Consider the following 26,846-nt stretch of genomic DNA (forward strand, 5'->3'; position numbering starts at 1 on the left):
GTAGTATGTAGTAGTTTCTCTTGTCAAACTCGTGAATCCAACTGCGACCATCGCGATAATAAAACGGAGTGACTCTTTCTAAGTGTGTAGAATAAAAATTGATAATTCATTGGATCGTACAGCCGAGAGTGATTTCCCCGTATTAACGACGACCTCCTCTCCGACAATAAATTCTTTAGTTGACGGAAATAGACGAATAATTGAGTTGAATATTGTGTGTAACAAAAACACTGGTGGACGAATTCTCGTCGGTTTATCGTGAAAGGGCCAACGGCCGGGTGATGCGCGCATATGTCTAAACTCGTGAGGACCCAGCCTCTGGCGACAGGACAGGTGAAAAGATCATCCGACCATCATCACTACCACAACACCAACAATAGCTGTATTACCAGCAGTTTTAATAATAATACGGCGTTGCTGGGCTTCGGTGCTGCGACGAAGCGCTTGAGGCACAATAACGCCGACGAGAACGAAGAGAATAACGTTGAAATTGTTAATATGACTGATACAGCAACGGCTAACAGCCAAAAGAGGGCCAATTTTTCAGCCCTCACTGTTGCTAATCCCAATGGTGTTAATAAGTTGACGCAAAATTTGGCCAATGCCAAGCCTGGCTCAGCTAGAAAGCTTGTTATCAAAAATTTTAAGAGTAAGATATTCATTTTTCTCTCATTTATCATTAGCTGTGGGATTAGATTTATTAGGGTGGGGGAAAACAAGAAGTTGGCACGAGGTTATAACCTCAAATCAGCTGACTTCAGCATTGGCATGATTGGCAGATTGCCTTGACTTTTATAGTCTTTCATTTTTTGTTTTGCATTATTGTTATGGGAGATAGCTCTCTATTTCTTGAGAACTCATTGGGGATTTATTAATTAATTAAACATTTAACAAATGGCAGAGTGAAAACGGATCGATTTTTTTTGTCTAGATCTTTTCGATCAAATGATACGATTTAGATCAATCATCTGTCATTTTTGAAGAGGAAGAGTATGTTAAAAGGAAAATTTTCATTTAATGTCCTCGAGTTATTGACAATAGGGCAGGAACCATCTTATTTCATCTTTAATTCCTTTTTCAACGTCATACGTTGTGAATCCGTCATTGCTAATATGTCAAATGAGCATGATTGGACGGATCAGCTGTTTCTATTAAATTGCCACCTGAAGCCCAATTAAATTCACTTTTCAAACTATTTGGAGGCATCCGTAATTAAAATTCATCTCTCTTGATGCTTTCCCTTCAGATAAACCCAAACTACCGGAGAACTATCAGGAGGAGACATGGGAAAAATTACGAGAGGCAGTGGTGGCTATTCAGACGAGCAAAAGTATCCGCTACTCCTTGGAAGAGCTTTATCAAGCAGTCGAAAACATGTGTAATCATAAAATGGCGTCGACATTGTACACTAATTTGACGGTGTTAACTGAGTCCCATGTTAAAGCCAATGTTGAGCAATTTCTGGCCGAATCGATGGACAGACACATTTTTCTGAAGAAAATGAACGAATGTTGGCAGTCCCATTGTCGTCAGATGATCATGATTAGGAGTATCTTTTTGTACCTGGATAGAACTTATGTCCTGCAAAATCCCAGCATATCTTCTATCTGGTATGTTGACTATTAGTCTTGGTTGTGGTTTATTATATAGGTAGGGTATATAGGTTGAGCTCTTGCAATGGTGAAATATTAATCTTTTACTATTGATGAGAGAAAAAGGACGAGGTGTCTATTGCACATGATCAGACAGATCGTAAAACATCGAGATTTGATATTCTTAGAAGTCAATAGTACGTGTGGATTGTGTCTGTGAAAAATATTAAATCTCAGGAGTATTTCATGGACATAGCCATGTGAATCAATAATTTACCACTTTTTTTTCTCTCCCTCCCTCTCTCTCTCTCTGTTGGCTATTCAACTTGTCGATATTCGAGAAAATTCATCTTCAAATGAATAATTATGTTGTTTTAGGAATTAAAATCAAATATTTCGGAGAGTGTTGGGAAAAACAGTAAATTAAATGACAACAAAAATGGACAAACACTTATTTTTTAGGGACATGGGCCTGCACTTATTCCGGCGACATATCGTCCTGAACAACCTAGTGCAGACGAGAACAGTGGAGGGTCTCCTAATGCTGATCGAAAAAGAACGCCAAGGTGACACAGTGGACAGAACCCTCCTAAAGTCCCTCCTGCGAATGCTGTCCGATCTCCAGATCTACCAAGAAGCATTCGAGAGTAAATTCCTCATGGCGACTGAGAGACTCTACGCTGCTGAGGGTCAGCGCCTGATGAACGAACACGATGTCCCTGAATACTTAGCTCACGTGGACAAACGCCTGCAAGAGGAAAACGAGCGCCTCCTCCACTACCTCGACATGTCCACAAAGTGGTCCCTCATTCACACAGTGGAAAAACAACTCCTCTCGGAACACGTCTCCAGTATCCTCCAGAAGGGTCTCAGTGGTCTCCTTGATGAAAATCGAATCAGTGATCTGACATTGCTCTACAATCTCTACAGCCGGGTGAAGAATGGCCTTGTTGAGCTCTGTCTAAATTTCAATTGCTACATCAAGAAAAAGGGAAAAACGATAGTCATCGATCCTGAAAAGGACAAGACAATGGTCCAAGAGTTACTCGATTTCAAGGATAAAATGGATAATATTGGGAATACTTGTTTCTATAGAAATGAAAAATTTGCCAATAGTCTAAAGGAGGCGTTCGAGACATTCATCAATCAGCGTGCCAATAAACCAGCTGAGCTGATTGCCAAATTTGTGGACATGAAATTACGGGCTGGCAATAAAGAAGCCACTGAAGAAGAGCTTGAAAGACTCCTCGACAAGATAATGGTTCTATTTCGATTTATCCATGGAAAAGACGTGTTCGAGGCGTTTTACAAGAAAGACCTGGCGAAGAGACTTCTGATGGGAAAGTCAGCATCTGTCGATGCCGAGAAGTCGATGCTGTCCAAGCTGAAACAGGAGTGCGGTGGGGGATTCACCAGTAAACTCGAGGGAATGTTCAAAGACATGGAGCTGAGCAAGGACATCAACATCGCTTTCAAACAGTACTCTACAAATTTACAGAATGAATTGTTGGCAAGTAATCTTGATCTCACTGTTTCCATCCTCACGATGGGATACTGGCCCACTTATCCACTCATGGAGGTGACTCTGCCTGCTGAAATGGTTCAGTACCAGGAGATTTTCAATAATTTCTACGTGGGGAAACACAGTGGCAGGAAGCTACAGTGGCAACCGACACTTGGCCACTGTGTACTCAAGGCTTGGTTCACTGGCGGCAATAAGGAGCTGCAGGTTTCACTGTTCCAAGCACTTGTTCTGATACTTTTTAATGATTCGGATGATTTGTCGCTTGAAGACATCAAGGCTGCTACCAATATCGAGGATGGAGAGTTGAGGAGGACTTTGCAGTCTTTAGCTTGCGGTAAGGCCAGGGTTTTGCAGAAGAATCCCAGAGGGAGAGACGTCGCTGATAATGACAGATTCGTCTTTCATGCTGACTTCACTAATAAGCTTTTTAGAATTAAAATTAATCAAATTCAAATGAAGGAGACGGTGAGTGGTTTTTACTCTGGTCATGATTTTTGGATGGACTTTGGGCCCAATTAATTGGGAATTTTTTTTATTTCGTAATTACAGAATGAGGAGCAAAAGGCCACTGAGGAGCGAGTCTATCAGGATCGACAGTACCAGATTGATGCAGCCGTTGTGAGAACTATGAAAATTAGGAAAACTCTCACTCATAATTTGCTTATTAGTGAGCTGTACAATCAGCTCAAGTTCCCAGTTAAGGTAGGCTCGAGATGGAAATCTTATTTTTATTTGGCTCCCGAAATTAATGAAACGTCGTGTAATTTGATTTATTTTACAGCCAGCTGATCTTAAAAAACGCATCGAGTCCCTAATAGACCGCGACTACATGGAGAGGGACAAGGACAATGCCAACCAATACAACTATGTTGCGTAACCACAACCAAATGCCAAAGTCACCAAGCCACGAACGAGAATGGTTGTATGTAAAACAAGGAGTTTGCGATTGCGACGTCGAATTGAAGAGCAAACCCGACAATTAAGCTCACGCTGGAACCAGCGATTTCGTAATAATCAATATTTTATGATTAGGTATCGTCGTTTGTGTCTCAAAGGCGATGAACAACGCCAACGTCAGTTTGATCGGAGAAAATGATACAATAGGGATTTAATATCTGATTTGATCGATTAAGGTGTTGACAAGGATCATCACTCCGAATCAATTTTCCAAATTGTCGATGTAATTGTCGTCGTTGAGATGACTGAATGAATTGATTAATTAAACTGGCAATCAATGGCGATGGAATGATGATAATGAATTCAAATTGATTACGATAATCATTTCACTTGTTGTTTGGATTCTTTCAGCCAATTTTTTTCTTTTGTATAAAGAACATTACGAGAAAAATGGTGTTTAGTGTTTTTTGTGAATATAATAAAGGAGGAAAATAAAATAGCAGTGCCGAGGAAAAATTTTTTTCATACGAAAACATTTAATTAATCCGGTGATGAGAGACAAATATTGTAGAATTATGTGGCTGTATAATATAAGAAGAATGAAATATATTAATTAGCTATTATAATTGGATTGACAGAGCGCGGATAATGGGAAGAAGGGGGACAGAGCAGAACTGGTCAGAAGTATTCGTCCCTTTGGCGTTATTAATCGCACTTCTAGGGTAATTACGTATTACGAGGCTGCTGGCCTTTTCTATAATGTATTATCATCCACTGGGAATGCCAGAATTATAGTCAATAATTGTGGGAATAAATTGTCAACTGTTCTGGTAAGGATTCAGAGCTATCGACCTTGATGATCGTCAGCCAATTTTTCGCAATGCGTTAGGCACCTTTTCGCGAGTGCGCCCCACTCTACTGCCAACTATATTCTGAAGTATATCGTACGTCGAGAGTGAGGTTTGCCCGAGCAACGAGCGCAGTAAATCGGAGAGATTACGTGAAAAAAAAATGATGAGGATTCTTCAATATTCGGGCTTTGGATTTCTCCAATTTATGGTCTTGAATAAATTATAGATTCCTTCATTAATTTTGAAATACTAATTGGAAGATTGAAACGTGGGGGAAAAAAAAAAAATTCAGTGTAAATTACAACTTAAAAATCGTAAGAAACGAATGATTTGAGGAAAATGTCGATACTTTTTTCTTATAATCCTTAAATTTGCTGCAAAATTCCATTTTCACAATCACAATCCCTATCGTAATATCAAATACAAATCGATGAAGCTAAAACAACTATTTTGTTTGTTCACACTCGCATAAACTGCGGGGGAAAATGCATATTTCGATAGTTAAAAGGATATTTATCTCCCAATTAATTTGATTCATTAGAACACGACATATATTTTTTTGCACTTAATTAAATTACTTGTAAAAAATATTTTATGACAATTTTGTTCATAATTACCGATTTGTGAAATAATTCGACAATCACGACTTCAATCCAGAATTCAGTCGAGTTGTATTTTTTACTACGGTTGCACTTGAAATCAATTTTGTAAGCTGCACCAAGGAACTTATTTTTGTGTAATATTTCGTAGAAATTTGTCAAGAGAAAAAAAAATGTAAATAGAATAAGTCAATCAAAAAAGCATCCGTACTTGTAATAAAAAAAAACAACGAAAAAAAAATTCTACACCAAAGTTATTGTCGATGATAATATTTAATTCTGTACAGTGGGCTATTTTATACAAATGACTAGTAATTAATTATTTTTTGATGGATTTGATGAGGTTGTTTTTGACGTCGATTTCAGCGATTAGGGATTTGACGAAGTTTTCGGCACTTGCTTCTTTATTTAGAAAATCAGATACCACTTTTGAGGGTGGTTTACCTCCACCGTGACCTAGGCACTCCCTCCTGTATTTTTCACCAGCCGAACGACTCAGGGGATCTGCTTGGAAATATGTCTGCCAGATCCAGGAAGCGACTGCTCTGGATATGAGGTAGGAGTAGTACTTTGCCCCGTAGCCGACAAGGTGGGAAAATCGCAGCTGCCAGGCCTGATCCAATAACCAATCTTTTAATTCTTATATCGTAGAGGATAATTTTCTGTTTTTTTTTCTAAAAAAAATGCACGAGGGAAGAAGGCACGATTATCCTTACCGTATTATCAACATAAGGAAGTCCATAATAATCTTTCTGAATGCCAGTCAAGATGTCCGTGCTGGACGTTTCCAGGGGCTTTGAGTGATAAACCTGATCCAACATGCTATAGAACACCTGTACCTGGAGATCCGACGCCGCGAAGACGTTTTTCGAGGCACAAAGTTTATCCAACATCTCCTGAGGCATCGTTTCCTGGGTCTGATAGTGTTTGGCGAACATTCTGACTATTCTGGGATCACTGGCGAAGTACTCCATGAGAACACTGGGGACTTCTGCGAAGTCTGCACTACAGCGAGTTCCGGTCACGTGCTGGTACTGAGTTCTGCCCAGCATCGAGTGCAATGCGTGCCCCATTTCGTGGAACAGATTGTCGACTGATGACGGAGTAAGAAGACAGGGAGATGACCACCGTGGAGATGGTAGAGACAGCATGAGCACCACTACAGGATTCTAAAACGTGCGATAATAACATAATGTTGAAAAAATATTTGTTTTGACACTTTGAATAAGAAAAGTGTCTACCTCCTCACCTGATAAGAGCCATCCGGCAGTATTCTTCCCCCACGAATAGTAAAATGGCAGTCCTGATTGGGTTTTCCCTCCCTCTCGTAGAAATCGCAGTAAATAAACCCGAGGACTCCATCATTCTTGCAGACCACCGCTAGCTTATGAATGTTCGGGCTCCAGGCCTCGCCGTGCTCCAGCGGCCGGGACTCGAGCCTGATTCCGTACAGCGATTGCGTCAAAATATTGAGGCCGTCCATACAGGCCCCCAGTGAAAAATATGGCATAAACTCACTATTGCAGATATTGAACCAGCCCTTCTTCGCCTTGGAGCTGAAATAACTCGTATCCCAAGGCATGAGGTCCTGACTCGGCTGCCCCTGCGACTCTTTCTTCTTCATATCCCTCATTATATCGAAGTCCTCTTGAGCCCGGCTCCTCAACTCCTCATTCATGATCCCCAAAAAATCACACACAACCTCTGGCGTTTCCACTGTGCTCCCCTTGATCGCCCTGTGGGCATATGTGGGAAACCCGCAGACCCTCGCCAATCGGTGCCTGGCATTCAACAGTTCCTTTAGAAGATGCTCCTGCTCATTACTGGGGTTTAAAAAAATTTTGTACGCTGCCTCACGAGCCAGGGAATTCGCTGAGTCTGTGTAGAGGCCGTGAACGAGAATCTGTCCGTCGTCCTTCATAAAGTAGTGCCTGATATGCTCAGGTAAAACGTTACCTTGAACAGCTCGTGGGCTTACAGCACCCGTCATAAACTTCTGGCCTACCTGGACGATACCATTGTCAATAAAAAATTTCAAATGTTATCCCTTGAATGATTTTTATCAACCACTTCCCACATTTTTATACATCATGGAGTTGTTGACAAAACAAACCATGTTGTTAATCATTTAATGTAATTTACAAATGTATTGATTCATTTATGCTGAAGTCAAATAAATAAATACAATTCACCTGCAAGATGTGAGCATTCAAAGCCACGACTTCTTGCCTGAGTGTCTCAGGGAGATGTATACCGCATTGCTCGAAGTCGAATAGGAACAGTTTGGAGACGTGCCTATCAATTTCAGTTGTGCTTTGAATATCCCCGTCTTCGACAACTCTCAAAAGTGCGTTGTACAGTCCTCTGTGAGTGTTCAGTTTCTCGACAATTCCACTAACCTCGAAGCAGGCGTCTTCGGCTGCCTCGGCAAATTGAGGCTCAGGATGAGCGATTCTTACGAACTCCGCCAGGTCTGCGACCCGGCATAGAGAGTCAGACAAATCGTCAAAAATCTGAACCATCTTTCGGGTTCTCTGGGGACTCGTGGCTTCGTCTATCAAGCGGGCTGAGTCGGAGGCTGCCTGAACTTTCAGGTCATGAAAACCTTGGGCGCACTCCAGCTCCTGCATGCCGAATAAACCCTAGAAGGAAAGGTGACATAAATTATAATTCGGGGCAATTTTATATTTGCCAGAACAAAAAATTCAATAAATGAATCAATTCAATTTTACATGGAATGGAGAATGGAGTTTCCCCATTACAAAGCGCTCTCCTTTGCAGGAAAAATAGCAATTTTAAAAGAGCAGCAGCTTACGACATTTTTCTCCGAGATGCCAACATCTTCACTGACTCCTGCATTGAAGATCTTCGCCAAAGGGGACCAGGTGGTGACACTCCTCTCTCTCCGCACAATAGATTTCGCATTTCTTCGTAAAACCCTCCACATCTCAATAATTTCAAGTATTGCTCTAGTTGCTTGCAATTTCAATAATAAATATAATATATAATGATGCCTTTTATAAAAAGGTTACACTACTCTTCACCGGTTTTCCTTCTCTTGTGACGAATGATTTGTCATGGCGAAATTTTCAGCCGCCAATCTAATGAATTGAAAAAAATAAGCAAAACGTAAAAAACACAACTTGTTCACTAGTTTGATGGATGTTGTGAAATTTTGAAAATTGATCCATACTCTACGATAGTAAATAGGCATACATTGGTGAACCACCGTGCGTTCCAAAGCCACCATTGAATAAAGAATATTAGGAAAGAGTATTCTATTCAAAAAGAAGGAAAAAAAATGGGCGACCGCAGCGCATCCTGCTCGGGGTCGTCTTGCACTAACTCTCTAGCGAATCTTTCTTTGTAGCTGTTGATAGATTCCATGTGCGCGGTACTCACGTTTCCTTCCGTTCGCAAGTGTTGATTATTAATCAATTAATTAATTAATAATTTTCTTAAGGTGAAATAATCATTGAGTGATGAAATAAACATCCTGAAATGTCCTATTCCCTCGTTCGAGCCAGTCTCGATCTCGTTGAGTATGAAACTGACGTGAAACCAGGTAATAATAAAATAAACGCCAATTTATAGGTTAGGGAAAATCTCAAATTGACATATTAACGTAGAATTATTGATCACAAATTATTATTAAAAAATGTACACTGTTCAATTCAGTTAAGAAAAAGAAGAAACAAAAGCAGGAGATTGGCGCATTGAATTTAATACCAGCTCATCAAAGACTTCGACATACAGGAAAAATATCGCGGTTCCGTAAAATCGATCAGAACCTACGAAAATCATTGGGAAAACCAGAAAAATCCGTTCAAGATAATGTGCAGAGGCTTCTTTCGCTGAGCAACCGTAAACTTGACGGAGAAACCGCGGATAAGGTACAAAAGAGCTCAAAATATTAAACGACTCAAAGACTCTTAGTATTTTGTGAATTTTGATAATAATCTTCATTTACCTTTTTTTAAACCCCTAGTTATTTAATCGAGCAGTGAAACAATCTCTTGGATCTGTCGAGAAACCTCAGGAGAATCAGACAACAGCCTTCACCGAAGAAGACTTCACGAAATTTGCAGCTGAGTACATCGGCGACTAGTAAAATGTTGAGCAGTGATCGTGAGAAGGGCAAGATTATCTTAATAGGAACAACAATAATTTTCATTTATTACACGATTTGGGTGCTGGGTCTGCCCTTTATTGATGACAATCGTCTGCAGTCTCTGTTCTACTCTCACAATATCGCTCTCATGATTCCTGCCGTCTGCGGTCTGTGCTTTATTGGTGGTTTAATCTTATTCACTCTATACCATTTGAGCCCAGTTATCTTTGCTTCGACAGATAGAAAAACTAAGTGACATCATTAAATATGGCCTCGGTGATTATGTAAGAGAGGAGAGATAATAATTCAGTGGTCAGTCATTCATCTTATTGCACGAGTTGAGAAAAATTTATTTAGAAATTCAAGTTTGAAAAAATCCCTCTTCATAACTAGTTCATAATTGTATCAAATTGTCTTAAACAACTGGGTTCAGAGGGACCAAATCATGACTAAGTGGATGGTCATTGGGATTGGAGGTGCCACGTGCAGTGGGAAGACAACACTTGCCACAAGACTACACGAGAAACTAAAAAATTCTATTCTCATGAATCAAGACACCTACTTCCGTCCGAAAGACGACCCACGACACGTTCACATTCCTGAATTGAATCACCATAATTGGGATATCCTCGATAGTCTAGACATTGAGAAAATGCATTCAGATATCTTGGAAATTTTATCATCTCAAGAGGATGATGACAATCGAGGAGAAATTCGACTGTTGATCATGGATGGCTTTCTTCTCTTCAATTATAAACCGATTTATGACCTATGTGATCTGAGATATTTTCTAGACTTGTCAAGGGAATTGTGCGAACAGAGAAGGAGCCGCCGTGTGTATGATCCACCGGATGTGCCTGGGTACTTCGAGGCTGTCGTGTGGCCGGAGTACCTCAGGTACAAGAGGGAAATTGAGGATAACGAACAAGTTATGAGAGGAATTATTTTTCTAGACGGTACTGGGGATAGCAATGAGACATTCCAGCGAGTTTTTCGAGAAATTTCTCAGAAATCATCAGAGAATTAGGGACGATAACTTTTTAAGGTTAATTGTGGTAATTTTCCCGTGCTTTGGCCGCTTGTAAAAGTTTAAATACACTCCATTGTATTAGAGATCGTTAGATTATTATAGCATGAGTAGATGTTATTCTCTCACGAGAAACCTCACTGAATTAAGCACGATAATGTTTCCGTAATTTTCAGTATGTGTAAATTGAAAAATAAATTATACATTTATTATTTTGGAGATAGTGTTAGTTTTAATTTCACGTCCTCGTGTCCAGCGCTTTTTGCGATTGAAATTGAACCCTTGAATGTTTGTTGTAATCATCACAAATCAAAGTTTCACATAAATAACATGAGAACTATCTTAAACGAAGATTAATGCTGAATTTATGGATTTCTATACTCCCTCTTTTCAACTCAGATGAGAAAAAATAATGTGCAAAATATTGATGTTACATAGAGTAAGCGTTGATTTTGGGTTGACTCTGGGCATTGGTGGCGTTACTGGATGGTTGCCCAGTGGTTGAGTCATCCTGATCGCTCTGGCCACATACTTTTCGTACATACTGAGGCATCACAATCACCTCCTCCTCCATTTCGAGCACACGTTTGTCGAGATCTGCGCATGCTGCCATTTGTTTCTCGAGACGTGCGAGCATATGTGGAGAGTTGTATTTCTCTGGATCATCGTGAAACACTACCATGCCGTCTTTCTGGTTGATTGTTGCGAATATCTCCCCATCTTCAATCTACAAACGATGAAGAACTCATTGAAAGGGTTTAACAGGTTAATAATATTTAATACAGCCTAAAACATCTTCGAGATCCTCAACAATGCTAGTGAAATGTTTCCTATCTGTCTAGGTGATTTTAATATATTACTAGAAATATAATCTTTACCATATTGAGAATATACTTCTCAGCATCTGCAGGTCCAGCAAGTTGCACTCGACTGGCAACATCACTAAGACTAAGTGTCAAGAATGTTTTAGTAAGTCTCTGAATGTTTTTCTTGTACAGATAGCCCAGAACCTGCTTAACCAGTCCGAGATTGTGATCCCTAGTGAATAATTCTTGATATTTAGTGATAACCCCCTGGACTTCGTCACAGCTGTGCGTCTGGTACGCAGCAGCAAGCTCCTGATATGGCTGACTGAGTGGCCTGATGAATCTTATCAGTACTGGACTCGCGTATTTTGGGATGGGGATGATCTTTCCATGGAGTATCAATGACACCAGAATAAACTTCTTATACGCCTCGAGCATAATGTGACTGACAGCCATTGCAGGCAGTGTCACGCATACCTCGAAGAAATACAGGGCTCGGTCGTAATTTTTCAACGCTGTGTAGATCATTCCACCATAGTAGTAATAGAGGAGAAAATACTTGGAATCAAATTGTCCCCCCTCTTGACTAATATTCGTTATATCTGTGTCGAGGAATTCGAGGGCTGGTTTGAAACACTTGGATAGCAGACAGAGCTGGCAGAGGTCTGCGTGTATCGATGTCAATTGGCTGTCAAAAAGTTGAATCTTTCTGATGGCACGACGAAGGAGATCGATACCTCCAATCGGCCACGATAGCTCTACCATTACTTGAGTTACCAGATGACACAGATCTGCATCTGTCGATAATAGTTTGGAGAAAATTATTCTCAGCCCATAAAATGGATTACATAGTGGAAAAATGTATATGTAGAATATGCATAACAGGTTGAAAAAGGCTAGGAATACCCGTTCCTATAATAATGCTTACATATCTCAGGAGCAAATCGCACTTGCTCTCCATTGCATCCAGTGATGAATTCATGCACCTGATTGAACAGTGTCTTATAAGCGTCAGCATTGTTGCTTCCTGCTGGATTTGGAAGCGAGAATTTCACACAGAGAACTGCCAGTATTCCTAGCGAGTGCTGCTGGAGATCCAAGGTCTCCAAGACATTATCCAAGTGCTGGGCATTTTTCATAAGCACCTCAGTAGATTTACCAATGACATCGCATAATTCCCGAAAATTTCCTTAAATCAATTGCATCATTTCTCAATAAATCGCAACATCAAATATTACAACAACAATTTGTTGATAGAGAAATACGTTGGACAGGAGATTCCGTGAGTTTCTTTGAGGTTAATAAACGCGTTAGCAAACATACCTTGAGTCGAAAGAGTCTGGACATTATTTACAAACTGCTCTAGTGCCGAGGCCATTATCGTCGATAGATTCCACTTATCATCACCTCTCTAAAATCTTTAGCTCCAATTTATTGTCTAATTGCACCTTAAAATCTCTCAGTAACTCAGTAACCCGAAAGCCGACCACTAGGCTCCACTCTCATTGGATTTCAGAATCGGGGAGAATACTTATTGGTCGAATATCACATTGAAGAGAGAGCACTCGCCAATGAGGAATCATCAGGCATTTTGTTTTGCTGGGCCCACGAATGGGGAGAGTCTTTCTCATTCGGTTTCGTTTCTTGTTTACCCATGTTTACCCGGCGTCAAGGAAAGTTTGTCAATGCAGGAAATCATTGATTTTTCACTCCAATTAACGGTTGAATCCTTTGATAATGGCTCAGGAAAAGAGGACACTTAGGCAGCGACACGAGAAGCAAGAGAATAATGAAAAAATTGAGGAGAAAAGTGATAAAATTGAAGAGGTCGAGCCGTAAGTTTTTTTGCTTGTTTATGAGAGAGTAAAATGAGATGATCCTCAAAACACTGATATTTTCCTTCCCGTACTTTTTGAATGAGAGCGATTATTTGGAAGAAGAGAATAGGGAAGAAAACATGAGAAAGGAGACTCCATTTATCATGAACAACAACTGCATTGGATAAATATATATCAACCTATTTCACTTTTCACACATCAGGAAATATGGACCAATACCCAGAATTCCCTACCAAAAAGTTTGGTCCCGCAGTATTCTGATCCTGGGTGTAATACTCATCGTCTGGTACAACAGCACCCGCAGCAAAGAAGTACCATTTGCTCGACAGAGAGACATTTTACTCAGTCGAACACAGAACATCGACTGCTCGATTGACTATAAGGAGGATATCAATAGGTACCCTGAGTGTGTGCCTGAGAAATGTGGACGGATCGTCACAGATAAATTGGTCTCCACCAGTGAGACTGACGTCCTACTGAAAATTGCTGTCAATGGGATAAACCTGGGAGGATCTGCTGGTGGAGCCAGTATTCTTGATCTTCACAGTGGAGCTCTCAGTAAAGGAAACAGTTTCATTAACGTATTTGCACTGGAGGAGGCCAATAAAATATTTAATCCTCCTGATTTTGCTATTTATAAGTGAGTGGGAGTGCTGATGTACATGAAATTTACCCAGACGTATTTCATCGTCATTTAATGAAACTAAAATTTTTTTAGAGTTGTCAAAACAAAAATTCACCATGCAATATCTCATCACTTTGGCATTGACGTTGGGAAGCTTTATCTCACTAAACCTACGTTCTTCTCACGAATGACCAATGTATCAGCTAAAACCATTCACGATGAGTACTGGCGGCCTCACGTTGATAGAGTAACCATTCAATAATGATAATAACAATAATAGCCTTAATTAGTGTATTATTTAGATTGCAAATCTATTAATATTCTCAGGAGTCATATGAACATTTTCACTACACGTCTCTTCTGTACCTAAACGACTACGAGAGGGACTTTATGGGTGGCAAATTCATCTTCATCGATAAGAATAATGTCAACTCCACGGTAGAGCCACGAAAAGGTAAAAAATAATAATTAAAAAAAAAAAGCGTCAGATAAAAAATTTGTTGTCTACAGGACGAGTTCTGATGTTCACCTCTGGTTCTGAAAATCTTCACGCAATTGAACGAGTGATTTCTGGCGCAAGATACGCACTAACAGTCTCCTTTACCTGCAATAGCGAAGCTGCAATGTCCGATCCTACATTTGGAAAGTCTGTCAAACACCACTGAGCTCATTTATAATGAGCAGACAAGCGTGAAGATCGATTACATATAATACTCAGTATTACCATCCGTGGACTCCATTTCAAAGAATAAAAATCAACAATCCCTTCGGAAAATTCATTTCCTATTTTATAAGATATATTTTCTAGCCAATCTTGATTCGTGTACATCGTCGTGAAAGCCAACTTTTTTCAGGCCCCGTGATTATAAAATAATAGAACTAAATTTTCATTGGTAAGAATAGAATTGATAGAATCAAAATGATTTTGATCGTCACACTCTATCAAGTAATTTAAAAAACTGTATCTAATGCTCACAGGATAAAAAAAAGAAATGAATAATTGAATTCTAAATAACTTTTTTTACTTTCAATACAACCTTACAATAATTACTCTAGCCACAGTATAATAATAATAATAATTCAAAGTCTTTTCTTTTCGGTTAATTCCACTTATTGGGTAGACAATGCATATTGATTATGTATGTATGCACAGTATTAAACTCAGTTGAAGTACACCTCATATACAAGAATAAAGATAGAATGATAATGTGGAATGTGTATGAAAATAATGGGTGAAAGAATAAAAAGAAAATATATCCATACATTTTGTTAATTTAACGATATAACTCATTCCTCCATCGAATGATTAATAAGAAATAAATACGTTAATTGCATTATTTTTTTATTCACCTACATTGGGTACCATATTCATACAGTTTGACAATGTGAACTCTGTCCACCAAGTTCCCATTAAAAAACCGTATAAATATCCTTGGCATCTCATTCCACTTCTTCGTTACCCATTAATTATTAAACTTATATAATTATCGATCTTAACTAACTTAAAATCATGCCCTCTCATTATCCAGAGGAAAATTTACATGGAATTGGTGTAACATTCGCAAATGTTCATTCGTGGCGACAAATTTTTATAAATTGAAAAAAAAATATGTATCCTTTTTTTTCATATGTGTATAAAAGTATCAATTAAATTTCACGGAAATTGAAAAAATATTTCATTCACCTTAAAATAACGGAAAGAATACTAAACATCTACATCCCCTTATTTCCTAGCTCACTTGTGCATGAGAATTATATTCCTAGTAATTTCATAATTCTATCTATTTCCTGAAAGATCTCAATTTCAACAAGAATTTGTTGCCATCAATGAAAAGTCAAAAACATCCTCATTAAATTTTCCATTAACATTTATATACAAAAGCAATAATCACGAGAGATGAAATTGATTATCTTTCTAATTAATGCAAAATTTTGGACTTGTGTTCCATGTGGGGGGGTCTTCATAAGGATATCTACTCGTCCTTTATGTCAAATTTAAACGTTGAGGATTTCCGCGATGATCTTGGCGTTGTCACCAGTGAGAATTGTCCTGTGATTTCCAGTTAGCTCTTCAATATTGATATTCTGCGTGCAGTGCTGGTATAAAAGAAAAAAATAATATTAACAATGCTCCTCCATACGTTACTTTGTGATTCAATTAACAATAAACAAATATATCTATTTATTATTTATGTGCCAAATAGAGAGGTTATGTAATTGAAGAAATAACATTTGCAATAGATATTGTGAATAATATAAATACCTCTGACAAATTATAATCCTGGCCAATGGAGAAGAAATTATCCATTGACTTGATGAGTGTAACAGGGCCAGAGAACTTGGAAGCAGGTTTGTAATCATTAGCAGCTAGAATTTTGTAATAGAACAGCATGCCAGCAAGTTTCATATCCTCGTTGGTGTACGGTGTTGGGCCGATGAGTTCCACCATTCTGTCCATCATTGGATGATAATTATCGATTTCTTTGAGGGCAAGGTAGGCCTTGACGAAGCTCACGTCGGCATTGAATTGCCTGATGAAAAAGGCCATGACTTTGCGTACTGCATCTGCCTTGAAATCACTTTCATTTTTCTCCGCCTGCTTTCCAATAACTTGTATGTGAATCTTCACGTAATCTGGTGAGCCATCCAATAGTTTTAGATGTACTTTGTCATTGGCACTCTCTAACTGAAGGGCCATTTCAAAAGCGACACAAGCGCCAAAGGAGTAACCCATAATGGTATACGGTCCCTTAGGCTGAATTTTTTTCACGTGTGAAACGTAGAATGCCGCCAAATCCGAGATAGATGCCATTGGTGCATCTTTGGTACACTGGAGGCCATAGACTGGCCTCTCCACTTCACTAGCTATGAGATTCATCGTCGTAACAATTCCCTCGATTGCGTGAACAAAGAATATTGGCAATCTTGTGTCTGATTTCGTTTTGAATTTGATAATAGGCTCACTGGGAATAATTTCCGATCCACTTATTTGGAAGAGTAATTGCTCGCTAGGGCCATCCTCAGGAGAGGTGGGCGATTTAGCGTCAGGTGATGGGGTTCCTTTAGGTGTCATTGAATTGACGCGAACATCAGCCTCGTCAGCCATTGAATATTCTGTCAATTTTCCGAATGTCAGATCTCGAATTTCAGCGGGAGAGAGAACGATATCGTAGTTACGCTCCAAAGTCTGTTTAATCTCGGTTCCCATAAGTGAATCCATTCCCAAATCAGCCAAGCTGTTGCTGGCATTAACGATGGTCACGTCTTTGATGCCGAGGATATTGGCGACAACCTGGAGGAGGCCAACTTGTTTGTCATTATCACTTGATCTATTTTTATCAGCAAGAACCATACTGGCAAGCACTGCGTGGGGTTGCTGGAGGAAAGTGTCAATAGTGGCTAAACAACTCGACATTCTCTGGGGTAGAGTACCACCAATTTCAGTGTCATTATTCCCCATTGCCTCAGCAACCATGCCAACATCTCCAATAGCTCCCCACTGTATGGCCAATCCCGGTAGGCTATTGGCTTGTCTCTGTTCAACAATTCTTTCCATGGCTGAATTGGCAAAACCATAATTAGTCTGACCACCATTGCCCCTGCCGCAGGAGACACTGGAGAATACAACGAAATAGTCTAGCGATGGACACATTTTCCTCGATACTACGTCCAGATTCTTCGTTGTGTCTATCTTGGGTCTGGCTACAGCAATAAAGTGACCTTCTTCTAGGTCCTGTATGAGAGCATCATGAAGAACAGCTGCGAGATTGAAGATTCCACCGACAGGTGCTATTTTAGCAGCCTGCGAAATCAGCTGTTCAGTACCCTTTAATTCTATGGCATCAGCTGTTGAGATTATGATATTGACTCCCATCTTCCTCCACCGGCGAATTGAGACAGATTGATAACCAGTTCTTATTCCCGATCTTGATGTAAGGATAATGTGCTTAGCGCCTCGAGTGATTAGCCAATTAGCCAGTTCGAGACCAAATCCACCAAGACCACCGACAAGAATATAACTCTTGTCTGGATTCATGTACGTTCTGGGAATGGCTTTGACTGTTTTGAGGGCTGGTTTAGCGATACCTCGAGACTCTTCATCCCTGATCTTGAGTAGGACTTTTCCAATATGTTTTCCACTTGCCATGAATCTGAATCCCTCCTCAATCTGCTGCTCGGTGAATATTCGGGAAGGTAATGGCTTGACAGCTCCACTCTTGATCCCCATAGAAACAAGTTTGACGACCTCACGCTTGTCCATTGATTCACTATCGAAGAGGGCGTCGAGTAGGATTCCATGGAAGCTCGTATTCTTGAGGAAAACAGACATTCCCAGTGGTGAATTATTGCTGAGATCGTATTTACCAATTTCCAAAAATCTTCCATCCTTCGCTAGGCATCTAACAGAGGCCTGGAGTTTCTCCTCAGCAAGAGAATTTAGCACTAGATCAACTCCTCGTCCGGCTGTCTCGCTGAGAACGAGCTGTTCAAAGCTCGTGTCCCTGGAGTTACCAATATTTCTGTCAGTCAACTGTGGGAAAGTCTTCTTCAAGAATTCCCGTTTTTCCTTGGAGCCAACCGTTGTAAATACTTTGCAGCCAGCGTGAAGACAGATGGCGATACTCGCTTGTCCAACGCCACCAGTGCCAGCGTGAATGAGGACAGTCTCACCGGGTTTCAATTTTCCACGAACAAAGAGGGCATAGTAACTCGTCGAGTAGCAAACTGGAACAGTGGCAGCCTCCTCCAAGCTCCAGTTATCTGGCACCTCCCACATGAATCCAGGATCAGCGAGAACAGTGGTAGCGAGACCCCTTGCTGCTACCATTCCCATGACTCTCTTGCCTTTGCTATCCCGTCCAGCGAACTCAAGCCCGAGAATACAGTCTTGTCCAGCTAAATCGCCAGGTAATGCATCAGGTGGTAGTTTACCAGTTGCCAGCATGATGTCACGAAAATTGAGTGGGGCATAATAAACACTGCACAATTCAGAATCTGGATATTTCTCTGGTTGATAGTAGCTGAGAGGTCCCTCGATCCACCTGAGACTGCTGAGATCACCGGAAGTAAGAGCGTTAATATAGGCGTGTTCAACGTGTAGAGAAGAAACATCGTTCTGTTGATCAAGGCGAAGATGTCGGTAGCTTCCCCATTGATTACCCTTGAGAACATTTGCCATAAGGTGTTTATCGAGTTGTTGGGAATAGAATGAATTTGTCAGTGAGAATTTCGGTGCGTTTTTCTCTTGAATGAAGACATAACGCACATGCTGACTACCCTCCTCTCGTCTGATACAGGTCATGAGACCAATGAGACCAAGTTTTTCCTCTCCCTGGGATACCAAGAGAACCTCTTGGCCCTTGGCAGCTTGCTTCAGGGCTGCCTTTAAGCCTTCCAGCCAAGTGAAATTTTTTTCAGTTATCTGAATGATTATTGCAGCCTCGGTCTCCTGCTTCTTTCTGAGCAAAAGGTATGTCTTACCAGGGACAACTTGTGTGGCTGTCAGGGTTAAGCCTGCTTTAATCAAATGAGATTTCTGGGGCGTTCCTGTTTCCTCGAGAAGTATAAAGCCACCAGATTTGATAGATTCTGCGAGATTTTGAAGTGCAACTGAATCTCCGTTGCTCAGAACATCAGCTGCCACAATAAAGTGAAGATCTTGACTGACCGGTGTGCTGGAAATGTCCTTGGCAATAGCTTTGATCTTCAACTGATCCATCACTGATATGTACATGTCTGATGTTGTTGTGGCAAGTTGAAGGTCCACACTCAAACTGGGCTCTGATTGTAGAATTTCTAGGACCATTGGAGCTAGAAGAGACTCTACACTTCGTTCACCACAAACCTCGACTCCCTTAAGCCTCAAAAGTCCGAGATTCTCATTGACAATTTGTAGAAGAACTGTCATAGCATGGAGGCGTGCCTTCGTTGGATCCTCAACCAGTGTTTGGCTATTGTCATAAGGAACAAATGTGTAGCGCTCCAGCTTAGCGGGTGCCTGGGACTGCTGCCTCCTAGGTGCCAAGGATGCCTTCATTCCTCTCATCTCAACACCACCAGATTTAATAATACCGATCTCTACGTAGGAATCAACTCTGAAGCCCTCATTCTCACCGAGACTCGCAGCCACTTGTAAATGACCTATTGGATCAATGGCGGCGTATTGGAGTCGGGTGGGAAGATACAGATCTCTCGTGTCTTTCCCCAGAATGTTAAATTGCAGCATTGTATCCATGAAAGATACCCAGTTGTTAATCCAGGCCAGTTCCCCGGTTATTCCATAATTATCGGAAGATTTGACTCCCTGAAAAATTCCTGAATAATCGTATCCGCGTAGTCTGAGATCCTTGTAGATGTCCTTGGATGTTAGTCTGAGAAGATTTGTCTCGTCTTTAGGAGTAGGTGGTTGCAGATTCAGCTGATCTTTCTCGATGTTGTCTGATTGGCGAATTTTACCAGTCACCACCGGCGAACCACTCTCGCAAATTTCAAAGTCTCCGGTACCATCAAATATGTTAATGAGGAATCTGACAGTGCCATCTTTAGGCATAATCGTGGCTCTGTGGAATTGTACGTTCTCAAAAATAATGGGTGTCTGCTGAAAATCGAGACCATGGATTTTGGCGTAAGTCTTCCAGACGAGGAACAAGTACCCTGTGGCGGGGAATAGCACTCTTCCGTTAATAGTGTGACCAGCATAGAAAGCGTGCTCCTCCTGGGACAAGTCAATTTCAACAATTGCTTCACCAGATCCACCAGACTTGCTGGAGAAATTAGCAACATCCCAAGTTGTTGAATGATCCCAGCCAACCAATGAATTCATCATGGGTGTTCCTCTGCCAACTGGATAACTAACTGGTGGGTAAAGCTTGCTGAATATGGGCTGGCCACCGGCATTGTAGATTTTTCCTAAGCTTGTCAAGAAAAATTCAAGATTGTTGGCATGATCCTTCTTGTGAAGACCAACTGGTATTGTCGTTGGTAATGATCTCCTCAATATCGCTTGTAGGATACAATGGGGTGCAATTTCGATGACAATAGCTTCATTGGGGACGTGTTTCAAAGCCTCGTGGAAGAGAACTGGTGATAGTAAATTGTTAACATGATAAACAGCTGAACTGGATTGCGCCAATGATGTGCCCCAAGCAGCTTCAGGAATTGACGAAGAGATCCACTTGGATGACCTCGGTTTGGGATGGGTAATCAATTTTTCAAGAACAGATCGTAGAATAGGTCCAACCGAAGCAATGTACCTACTGTGGAAGGCAACACCAGAGCTGTTGACTGTCCTAGCGAAGATATCCTCTTTCTTCAGCTCCTCAACGAATTTATTGATTGATTCAACGGGCCCAGACACTGTTACTGAATCGCTGGCGTTGTGACAAGCAGGCGATATATCTGGAGGGCATCTCTTACTAGCCTCCTCCCAGCTGAGACCAACTGCAGCCATAGCTCCAGGTGGCAATTTGGAATCATCAATACTTTTTCCCCGCCAGTAGGCAGCGAGAACAGTCTGCTCAGGAGTAAATGTTCCATCGGCATAAGCACAGCCAAGCTCCCCAACTGAGTGTCCAACGATGCCATCAGGAGTAATTCCCAACATTGCCAGAACATCGACAAGTGCCACTTGAATAGCAGCAATTGAGACAAAACTGTGGAGAACATTCTCGAAGGTTTTATCTGTCCCATTGAGAATTAAATCAAATAGATCGATTCCTACAGTTTTCAGCGCCTCAGCGCATCTCCTCAAACTGGTTTTGAAGGTATCAATACAAAGTAATTCCCTGCCCATGCCGGCCCACTGGGATCCCATCCCCGAGAAGACAAACCAAATGGGCGTTGCTGTTATTGATATACCCTCATTGATTTCTCGGATATTTGAATCTCCTAGAATCTGAAAACCTCGGCGCAAGTGTCCAGGAATATTCTTAGTATGAAGTCCATGAATCAGTGCAATGAACTCGTCGTCCTTGGCGTGCTCCTGAGCTTTGTCTAAAAATCGTGTGACACCCTCACTCGTTCTGCCCGATATACCAACAATTTTTGGAATTGTTGCATTGAGAACAGGGAGAACTTTAGGCTTTGGATTGCTCCTGAGTATGACGTGAGCATTAGCACCACCAAAACCAAAAGAATTAACAGCAACGAGACCACCGTTCCAGGGTAATGGTTTATCAACAACCCTTATTTTTCCCTCAATTAACGCTGTGAGATCTGGATTTGGATTATTGAAGTGAAGATTCGGGGGAATAATTCCCGACTCCATAGCAATGAGTACTTTAGCTATGGAGGCTACACCACTAGCAGGCTCAGCATGACCCATATTAGACTTGACAGATCCAATGAGAAGGGGAGTTTTTCGATTTTTGCAAAAAAGTTCAGCTATTGAGTTGACCTCTTGTGGATCACCGACTTTGGTGCCAGTACCATGTGCCTCAACATAAACAACATCAGCTGGATCAATACCAGACTCTTGGTATACCTCGCGCATGAGTTTGTTCTGCATATCTCCAGATGGATAAGTGATGCCCATCACTTTCCACCCATCGACATTTGTTTTTGAATGTACAACAGTTGCGTATACACGTCGTGCATCACGTGACTTCTGTAGATACAAAACACCAATGGCTTCTGATCTTACATAACCCTTGCCCGCCGCATCAAATGCTCTGCAGGTACCATCCTCGGAGAGCATATTGAGATTATGAAATTGGAGTGATGTTGTTGGCATGAGAACGAGATTACAGCCACCAACAATTGCAGCATCGCACTGGCCTGATCGTATTGCCAGTATGGCTTGTTGCATGGCAAAGAGGGAGGAGGAGCAGGCTGTGTCAACAGCAAAGGATGGGCCAGTAAAGTCGAATGTGTAGGAAATTCTATTGGAAAACATGGCACGGCAGCATCCAGTGAGTGCGTAACCAGTAACCTTCTCGGGATCAGCGTTCCAATGCTGCTGACTCTCAGACTCTGAGACGCCAATAAAAACACCAGTCTTGGAACCCCTGATATCAACTGGATTAATACCAGCATCGATAATGGCCTCGTGGGTTAACTCGAGAAGTATTCTCAACTGTGGATCCATAACGTTCGCCTGTTTCGCGTGAACACCGAAAAATTGTGCATCGAATGATGACAAATCCTTTATTTTACCGTTACGCGCCGGCAAACCGTGGAGATTCCGTTTCCACCGACGCTCGTCGTCGCTCACCATATCGATACCCTCGAAGAGATTTCGTTTGAATTCCTCAATGTTATCGGATTCCGGGAAACGACCGGAGACTCCACTGATAACGATGTCCTCGTCGGAGGAGAGGGGCACTCCGTTTGCCATGGCCGATGGCTCGCGCATCATTAGATTGTTTGATGCCTCGAAACGTGCTGGCATTGCTATTACTGATCAGTCGATTGCAGTGCTTGGTTGCCTTGCTTTCGTGTTGTTTCGGGGGATTTATCAGACGGGCTAGCTCCGTGGACAAGAAGCTGCAACAGATAAATATTATCAAGTCCAATAGCTTTCTTTAAGTATTTTCAAAGAATATTTTCTGATGAGAAAAAAAAAATACACACGGTAATATATTTCCTTTGAAAAATTGATAAATAAATAAAAAAATGTATATCATAATGAAACGGGGAAGGATTTACGCGTTTGGTGCACACATGACATGAAGAAAAGTGAAATATTACAACGATACGTAATAGGAAATATTTTTTGCTCTCATTATCGCAATCATGTTATTTATCAATTTGATTTTTTTCCTCGCACCTTTAATAAACAATTTACCCGCTTTAATAACACTGAAAATTTATTAAAAAAAAAAATTATTCGTAAATGTGTATATGATATTATTTTGCTTCAATGACACTGATTTGATTTCCATAGGAAACGAGACGATTTATTATTATAATTGAATTTTTTTTGTTAGTGTAAATTTAAATATTTTTTACTCCGCTTAATGGAACCTTATTATTTACCATTTCAAGGCTTTCCTTGCGATAGAAGATATAATTTTGCCCGAGATAGTGGTGAAATATTTTAATCATCAACGATTCTCCATTTTTTTCACAAAGCAATTGTGAATACGAAAAATTACTATTCAGTTTCTAGTTATTGTCATTTAGAAAATCATTTTTTATCGCCCTAAATTCTACACATTTTTGTCTGGAAAATAATTTCTGCCAAACACATTTTCCACTAAAAAAAAAAAATGGAATCGCTGAAAGATGTCAATACTATAGTAGATGATCATAATTGCACCTGCATAATTACACCGATAACAACAAACTATCAATAGTGATTTTTATTAACACGGCAACATGTTGCGGAAGAATGAACCGGAGAAAATGAGATTACAATGGCATGCGCCCCACAGTAGAGGGGAAATGTTATCATCCATGAACTTGAATGTTAGCGTCTGATGAAGTAATACAATGGAAAGAATGAGATAGTCTATCAAAGATTGCGTCATTGGTACTATTCCCCTGTAGTATCTCCTCGCATTGCAAGACATGAACGTGATAATGACTTTGAATCACACACTTGGCGATTCCCGGAAGGAATTCTCATTGATAGAATTGGTTCACGTTTTTCATGCTTGGCAAGACGGTTCACTAACGAATATATGGTGTAAGCAATAAAAATCGCTGACATTATCGAATTGTTGGTGTCCCCAGACGAGCCTTGGAAATAATTTTCTTTTGGGGAGATAGGTTTGGTATTACTCTATGAAGCTTATCGGACAGAGCCACGAAAACTATCGCTTGAAATAATGGCACTTTGATAAATAACTGTAATATTTGAAATAATGGTAGAACCATTTAATTGTTCATAAGTCAAAGTTTACAGTCAGAAAACACGAGTAACTTCAAGAAACTAATGCTATGAGCATTAAACTTTTTACGACTTCTGGATAAATTAACAATAGTAGTAGAATTTTTTAGTATTAATTGTTAGCAATAGTGCAGGTACTTTCTGAATAATTTGTCTTGTAACGATTGGTCTGAAGAAATGTACGTTGAAAAATACATTCATCTCCCAAGAAAATTATTCCTCGCCCGAAAGGTAAGGCAGCTCACCTCTCAGGTGATTCTTCAAGCAATATCTTCGCATCTAGGGAATCAACTAAAATTTAAACGAGAAATCGCCTGCCCAGATATACCTGTATAATTGTGCAGAGAAAAATCACTGACATTACCTACCTACCTACCTACCTACCTACCTACCGACTGTATTGACCCCAATAATATTTTGTAGGAAGTTGCAGTGTCGCTGACAAGGTCAAGTTCAACGAACAGCTGAGTATTTGTTCGATAGTGCATGCAAAATCGACTTCCTTCAAATTATCATACTAATACTAGTGTCACCCTAATGCAGTATGTTATGTATCACTGCAGCTTATTCCCCTCCCCTTATTCATAATTTTCAATTTTTTGACCATTATTTTATGAGATCGATTCGCTTGGAAAATGAAAAATGGCAGTTAACTCATGCAAGGTAGGTGGCATTTGAAAAAAATAATTTTATCATCTGTTAACACAGGCCTACGTCAATTGACTCTTCAATATTAAAATGCCTTTTTGAATTGAAGTCAGCAATATAATATCGAGTGTTTTAGAGGTACAACAGCTGACGAATGCGTGTTAATCACGTGTTACAGCTTCATTCCTCAGCTCGTCCACATGTTTCCGGTCATTCGCTTCCCTGTTTTGGTTGGGGAAATTCATACGACGAAGATTGATAAATTCTCTATTTGAAGACTCACAAATGTAAAGCCACTCTATAACTCGATTCCTCCGTAATTATTGATACAGGGGTGAATCCCTCTACCTTATAACAGTAATCTCAAACAAACTATATCCTCCCTCAGGACGTTATCGTCATTTTCATTATGCAAATACCCCAAAATTGACCAACTGACCGATGGAAATGGGTCAAAAATTCTACAGAATAGGATATCGATGATTCATGCTAAATCCACCAATTGGTTATACTGCCATTATCATTCATAAACAAATTAACACAGATTATTCGAGATAAGTAGTAAGAAACTACGCACGATCAGCCGATCGCTCAACGCGTGATATCCGCGTGTCGTTTCTCTCCCTCTCTTTACCTCTCCACCAATGGCCGGAGCCACCAACTTTCCATGAGTCGTATGATTCAATGATGTGAATCAGTCTTGGTCTTTCTTTGTCCCTCTAGTCGACCATTATCTATGAAATATCCTCGAAAGGTCTACCGGCTACGACCATTCCGAAATTGATTCGGTGGTAATATTCAGAAGGGAAAATGCCAATAATTTCAAAGTGCTCATAGCTAACCAAAAAAAAATTTCTCATTCACTTCTGCAAAATTTAAACAATATAAGAATAAGAATTGTGGAGATGGTGAGAAAAATTTTCAATTGGAAATGACCAAGGCGATTATTCATATCCTGAGTTATTTACCACAAAAATTATCTAATAATTGTAAACAAACCGAGAATGGCCATTGGATGAAGTCTCTCGCCCTTTCCCAATGCCAAATAAACCTCTAGCCTGGTGAATTCCTCGCTAAATACACCCCTCGTAAAAACAATTGGAAGAGCCAAGAGCTCCAATATAAGGAAAAATTATCAAATAGCCGAATTCACGAGTCTATCCGCAGACACTCACATAATATATAAACCAATTGGTTAACCAATAAAATCATTAATGTACATACCTATCGCGTGGACGTAATCCTTCGATGTTGGTTGCTCAGCTGCAAAGGGTGTTATTGATCCTCGCTGATCCTCAATAATTCACAACTAATAATTACTTAAAAAATAACGAATATCGTCCTAATAATTAACTGTAAACATGTAACTACTGGCTAGTGATTTTTTTTTTATTTAAAAATTGACGGAATATCTGTCTGTAACGACGGACAACTAACATGGGCGCGTCGCTAAGGACTAACTGGCGTCTACGGCTGTAAGCATCTCGTTATTATTG

The 26,846-nt window shown here is 40.3% G+C and overlaps 7 protein-coding genes across 9 annotated transcripts; 4 read left to right on the plus strand and 3 right to left on the minus strand.

The window, feature by feature from the left end:
• Nucleotides 1-40: 40 nt before the first annotated feature.
• Nucleotides 41-4,516, plus strand: LOC135163837 (cullin-4A). Its single transcript, XM_064123685.1, has 5 exons — nucleotides 41-649; nucleotides 1,247-1,610; nucleotides 2,055-3,582; nucleotides 3,667-3,819; nucleotides 3,899-4,516. The coding sequence occupies exons 1-5, from the start codon at nucleotides 292-294 to the stop codon at nucleotides 3,992-3,994; spliced, it is 2,499 nt and encodes an 832-aa protein (XP_063979755.1). The 5' UTR covers nucleotides 41-291; the 3' UTR covers nucleotides 3,995-4,516.
• Nucleotides 4,517-4,907: 391 nt separating this feature from the next.
• On the minus strand, nucleotides 4,908-9,574 carry LOC135163846 (mitochondrial intermediate peptidase). 3 transcript variants are annotated; one of them, XM_064123706.1, is made up of 6 exons: nucleotides 9,435-9,574; nucleotides 8,280-8,565; nucleotides 7,657-8,106; nucleotides 6,714-7,469; nucleotides 6,181-6,633; nucleotides 4,908-6,077 (listed from the first exon to the last, which is right to left on the minus strand). In XM_064123706.1, exons 2-6 carry the CDS (start codon nucleotides 8,409-8,411, stop codon nucleotides 5,784-5,786), a joined length of 2,085 nt encoding a protein of 694 aa, XP_063979776.1. In that variant the 5' UTR covers nucleotides 8,412-8,565; nucleotides 9,435-9,574; the 3' UTR covers nucleotides 4,908-5,783. The 3 variants fall into 3 exon arrangements, with proteins under 3 accessions (XP_063979776.1, XP_063979775.1, XP_063979777.1); XM_064123705.1 differs by lacking the exon at nucleotides 9,435-9,574 and adding an exon at nucleotides 8,658-8,793; XM_064123707.1 differs by lacking the exon at nucleotides 9,435-9,574 and having other exon boundaries at nucleotides 8,197-8,336.
• On the plus strand, nucleotides 8,825-9,592 carry LOC135163911 (uncharacterized). The gene is made up of 3 exons (XM_064123815.1): nucleotides 8,825-9,029; nucleotides 9,143-9,357; nucleotides 9,453-9,592. The coding sequence occupies exons 1-3, from the start codon at nucleotides 8,966-8,968 to the stop codon at nucleotides 9,570-9,572; spliced, it is 399 nt and encodes a 132-aa protein (XP_063979885.1). The 5' UTR covers nucleotides 8,825-8,965; the 3' UTR covers nucleotides 9,573-9,592.
• Nucleotides 9,593-9,847: 255 nt separating this feature from the next.
• On the plus strand, nucleotides 9,848-10,821 carry LOC135163900 (nicotinamide riboside kinase 1). The gene has a single exon (XM_064123803.1). The coding sequence runs from the start codon at nucleotides 10,021-10,023 to the stop codon at nucleotides 10,600-10,602; it is 582 nt and encodes a 193-aa protein (XP_063979873.1). The 5' UTR covers nucleotides 9,848-10,020; the 3' UTR covers nucleotides 10,603-10,821.
• On the minus strand, nucleotides 10,808-12,922 carry LOC135163866 (COP9 signalosome complex subunit 3). The gene is made up of 4 exons (XM_064123739.1): nucleotides 12,732-12,922; nucleotides 12,337-12,597; nucleotides 11,481-12,205; nucleotides 10,808-11,329 (listed from the first exon to the last, which is right to left on the minus strand). Exons 1-4 carry the CDS (start codon nucleotides 12,784-12,786, stop codon nucleotides 11,033-11,035), a joined length of 1,338 nt encoding a protein of 445 aa, XP_063979809.1. The 5' UTR covers nucleotides 12,787-12,922; the 3' UTR covers nucleotides 10,808-11,032.
• Nucleotides 12,923-12,999: 77 nt separating this feature from the next.
• On the plus strand, nucleotides 13,000-15,133 carry LOC135163882 (2-oxoglutarate and iron-dependent oxygenase domain-containing protein 3-like). Its single transcript, XM_064123772.1, has 5 exons — nucleotides 13,000-13,243; nucleotides 13,449-13,886; nucleotides 13,965-14,118; nucleotides 14,199-14,325; nucleotides 14,382-15,133. Exons 1-5 carry the CDS (start codon nucleotides 13,146-13,148, stop codon nucleotides 14,534-14,536), a joined length of 972 nt encoding a protein of 323 aa, XP_063979842.1. The 5' UTR covers nucleotides 13,000-13,145; the 3' UTR covers nucleotides 14,537-15,133.
• Fasn1 (Fatty acid synthase 1) lies at nucleotides 14,872-26,786 on the minus strand. Its single transcript, XM_064123641.1, has 3 exons — nucleotides 26,575-26,786; nucleotides 16,135-23,354; nucleotides 14,872-15,968 (listed from the first exon to the last, which is right to left on the minus strand). The coding sequence occupies exons 2-3, from the start codon at nucleotides 23,257-23,259 to the stop codon at nucleotides 15,867-15,869; spliced, it is 7,227 nt and encodes a 2,408-aa protein (XP_063979711.1). The 5' UTR covers nucleotides 23,260-23,354; nucleotides 26,575-26,786; the 3' UTR covers nucleotides 14,872-15,866.
• Between the last annotated feature and the right edge of the window lie 60 nt (nucleotides 26,787-26,846).

The sequence above is a fragment of the Diachasmimorpha longicaudata genome, chromosome 6 (genome assembly GCF_034640455.1).
Source record: "Diachasmimorpha longicaudata isolate KC_UGA_2023 chromosome 6, iyDiaLong2, whole genome shotgun sequence".
Taxonomy (NCBI): domain Eukaryota; kingdom Metazoa; phylum Arthropoda; class Insecta; order Hymenoptera; family Braconidae; genus Diachasmimorpha; species Diachasmimorpha longicaudata.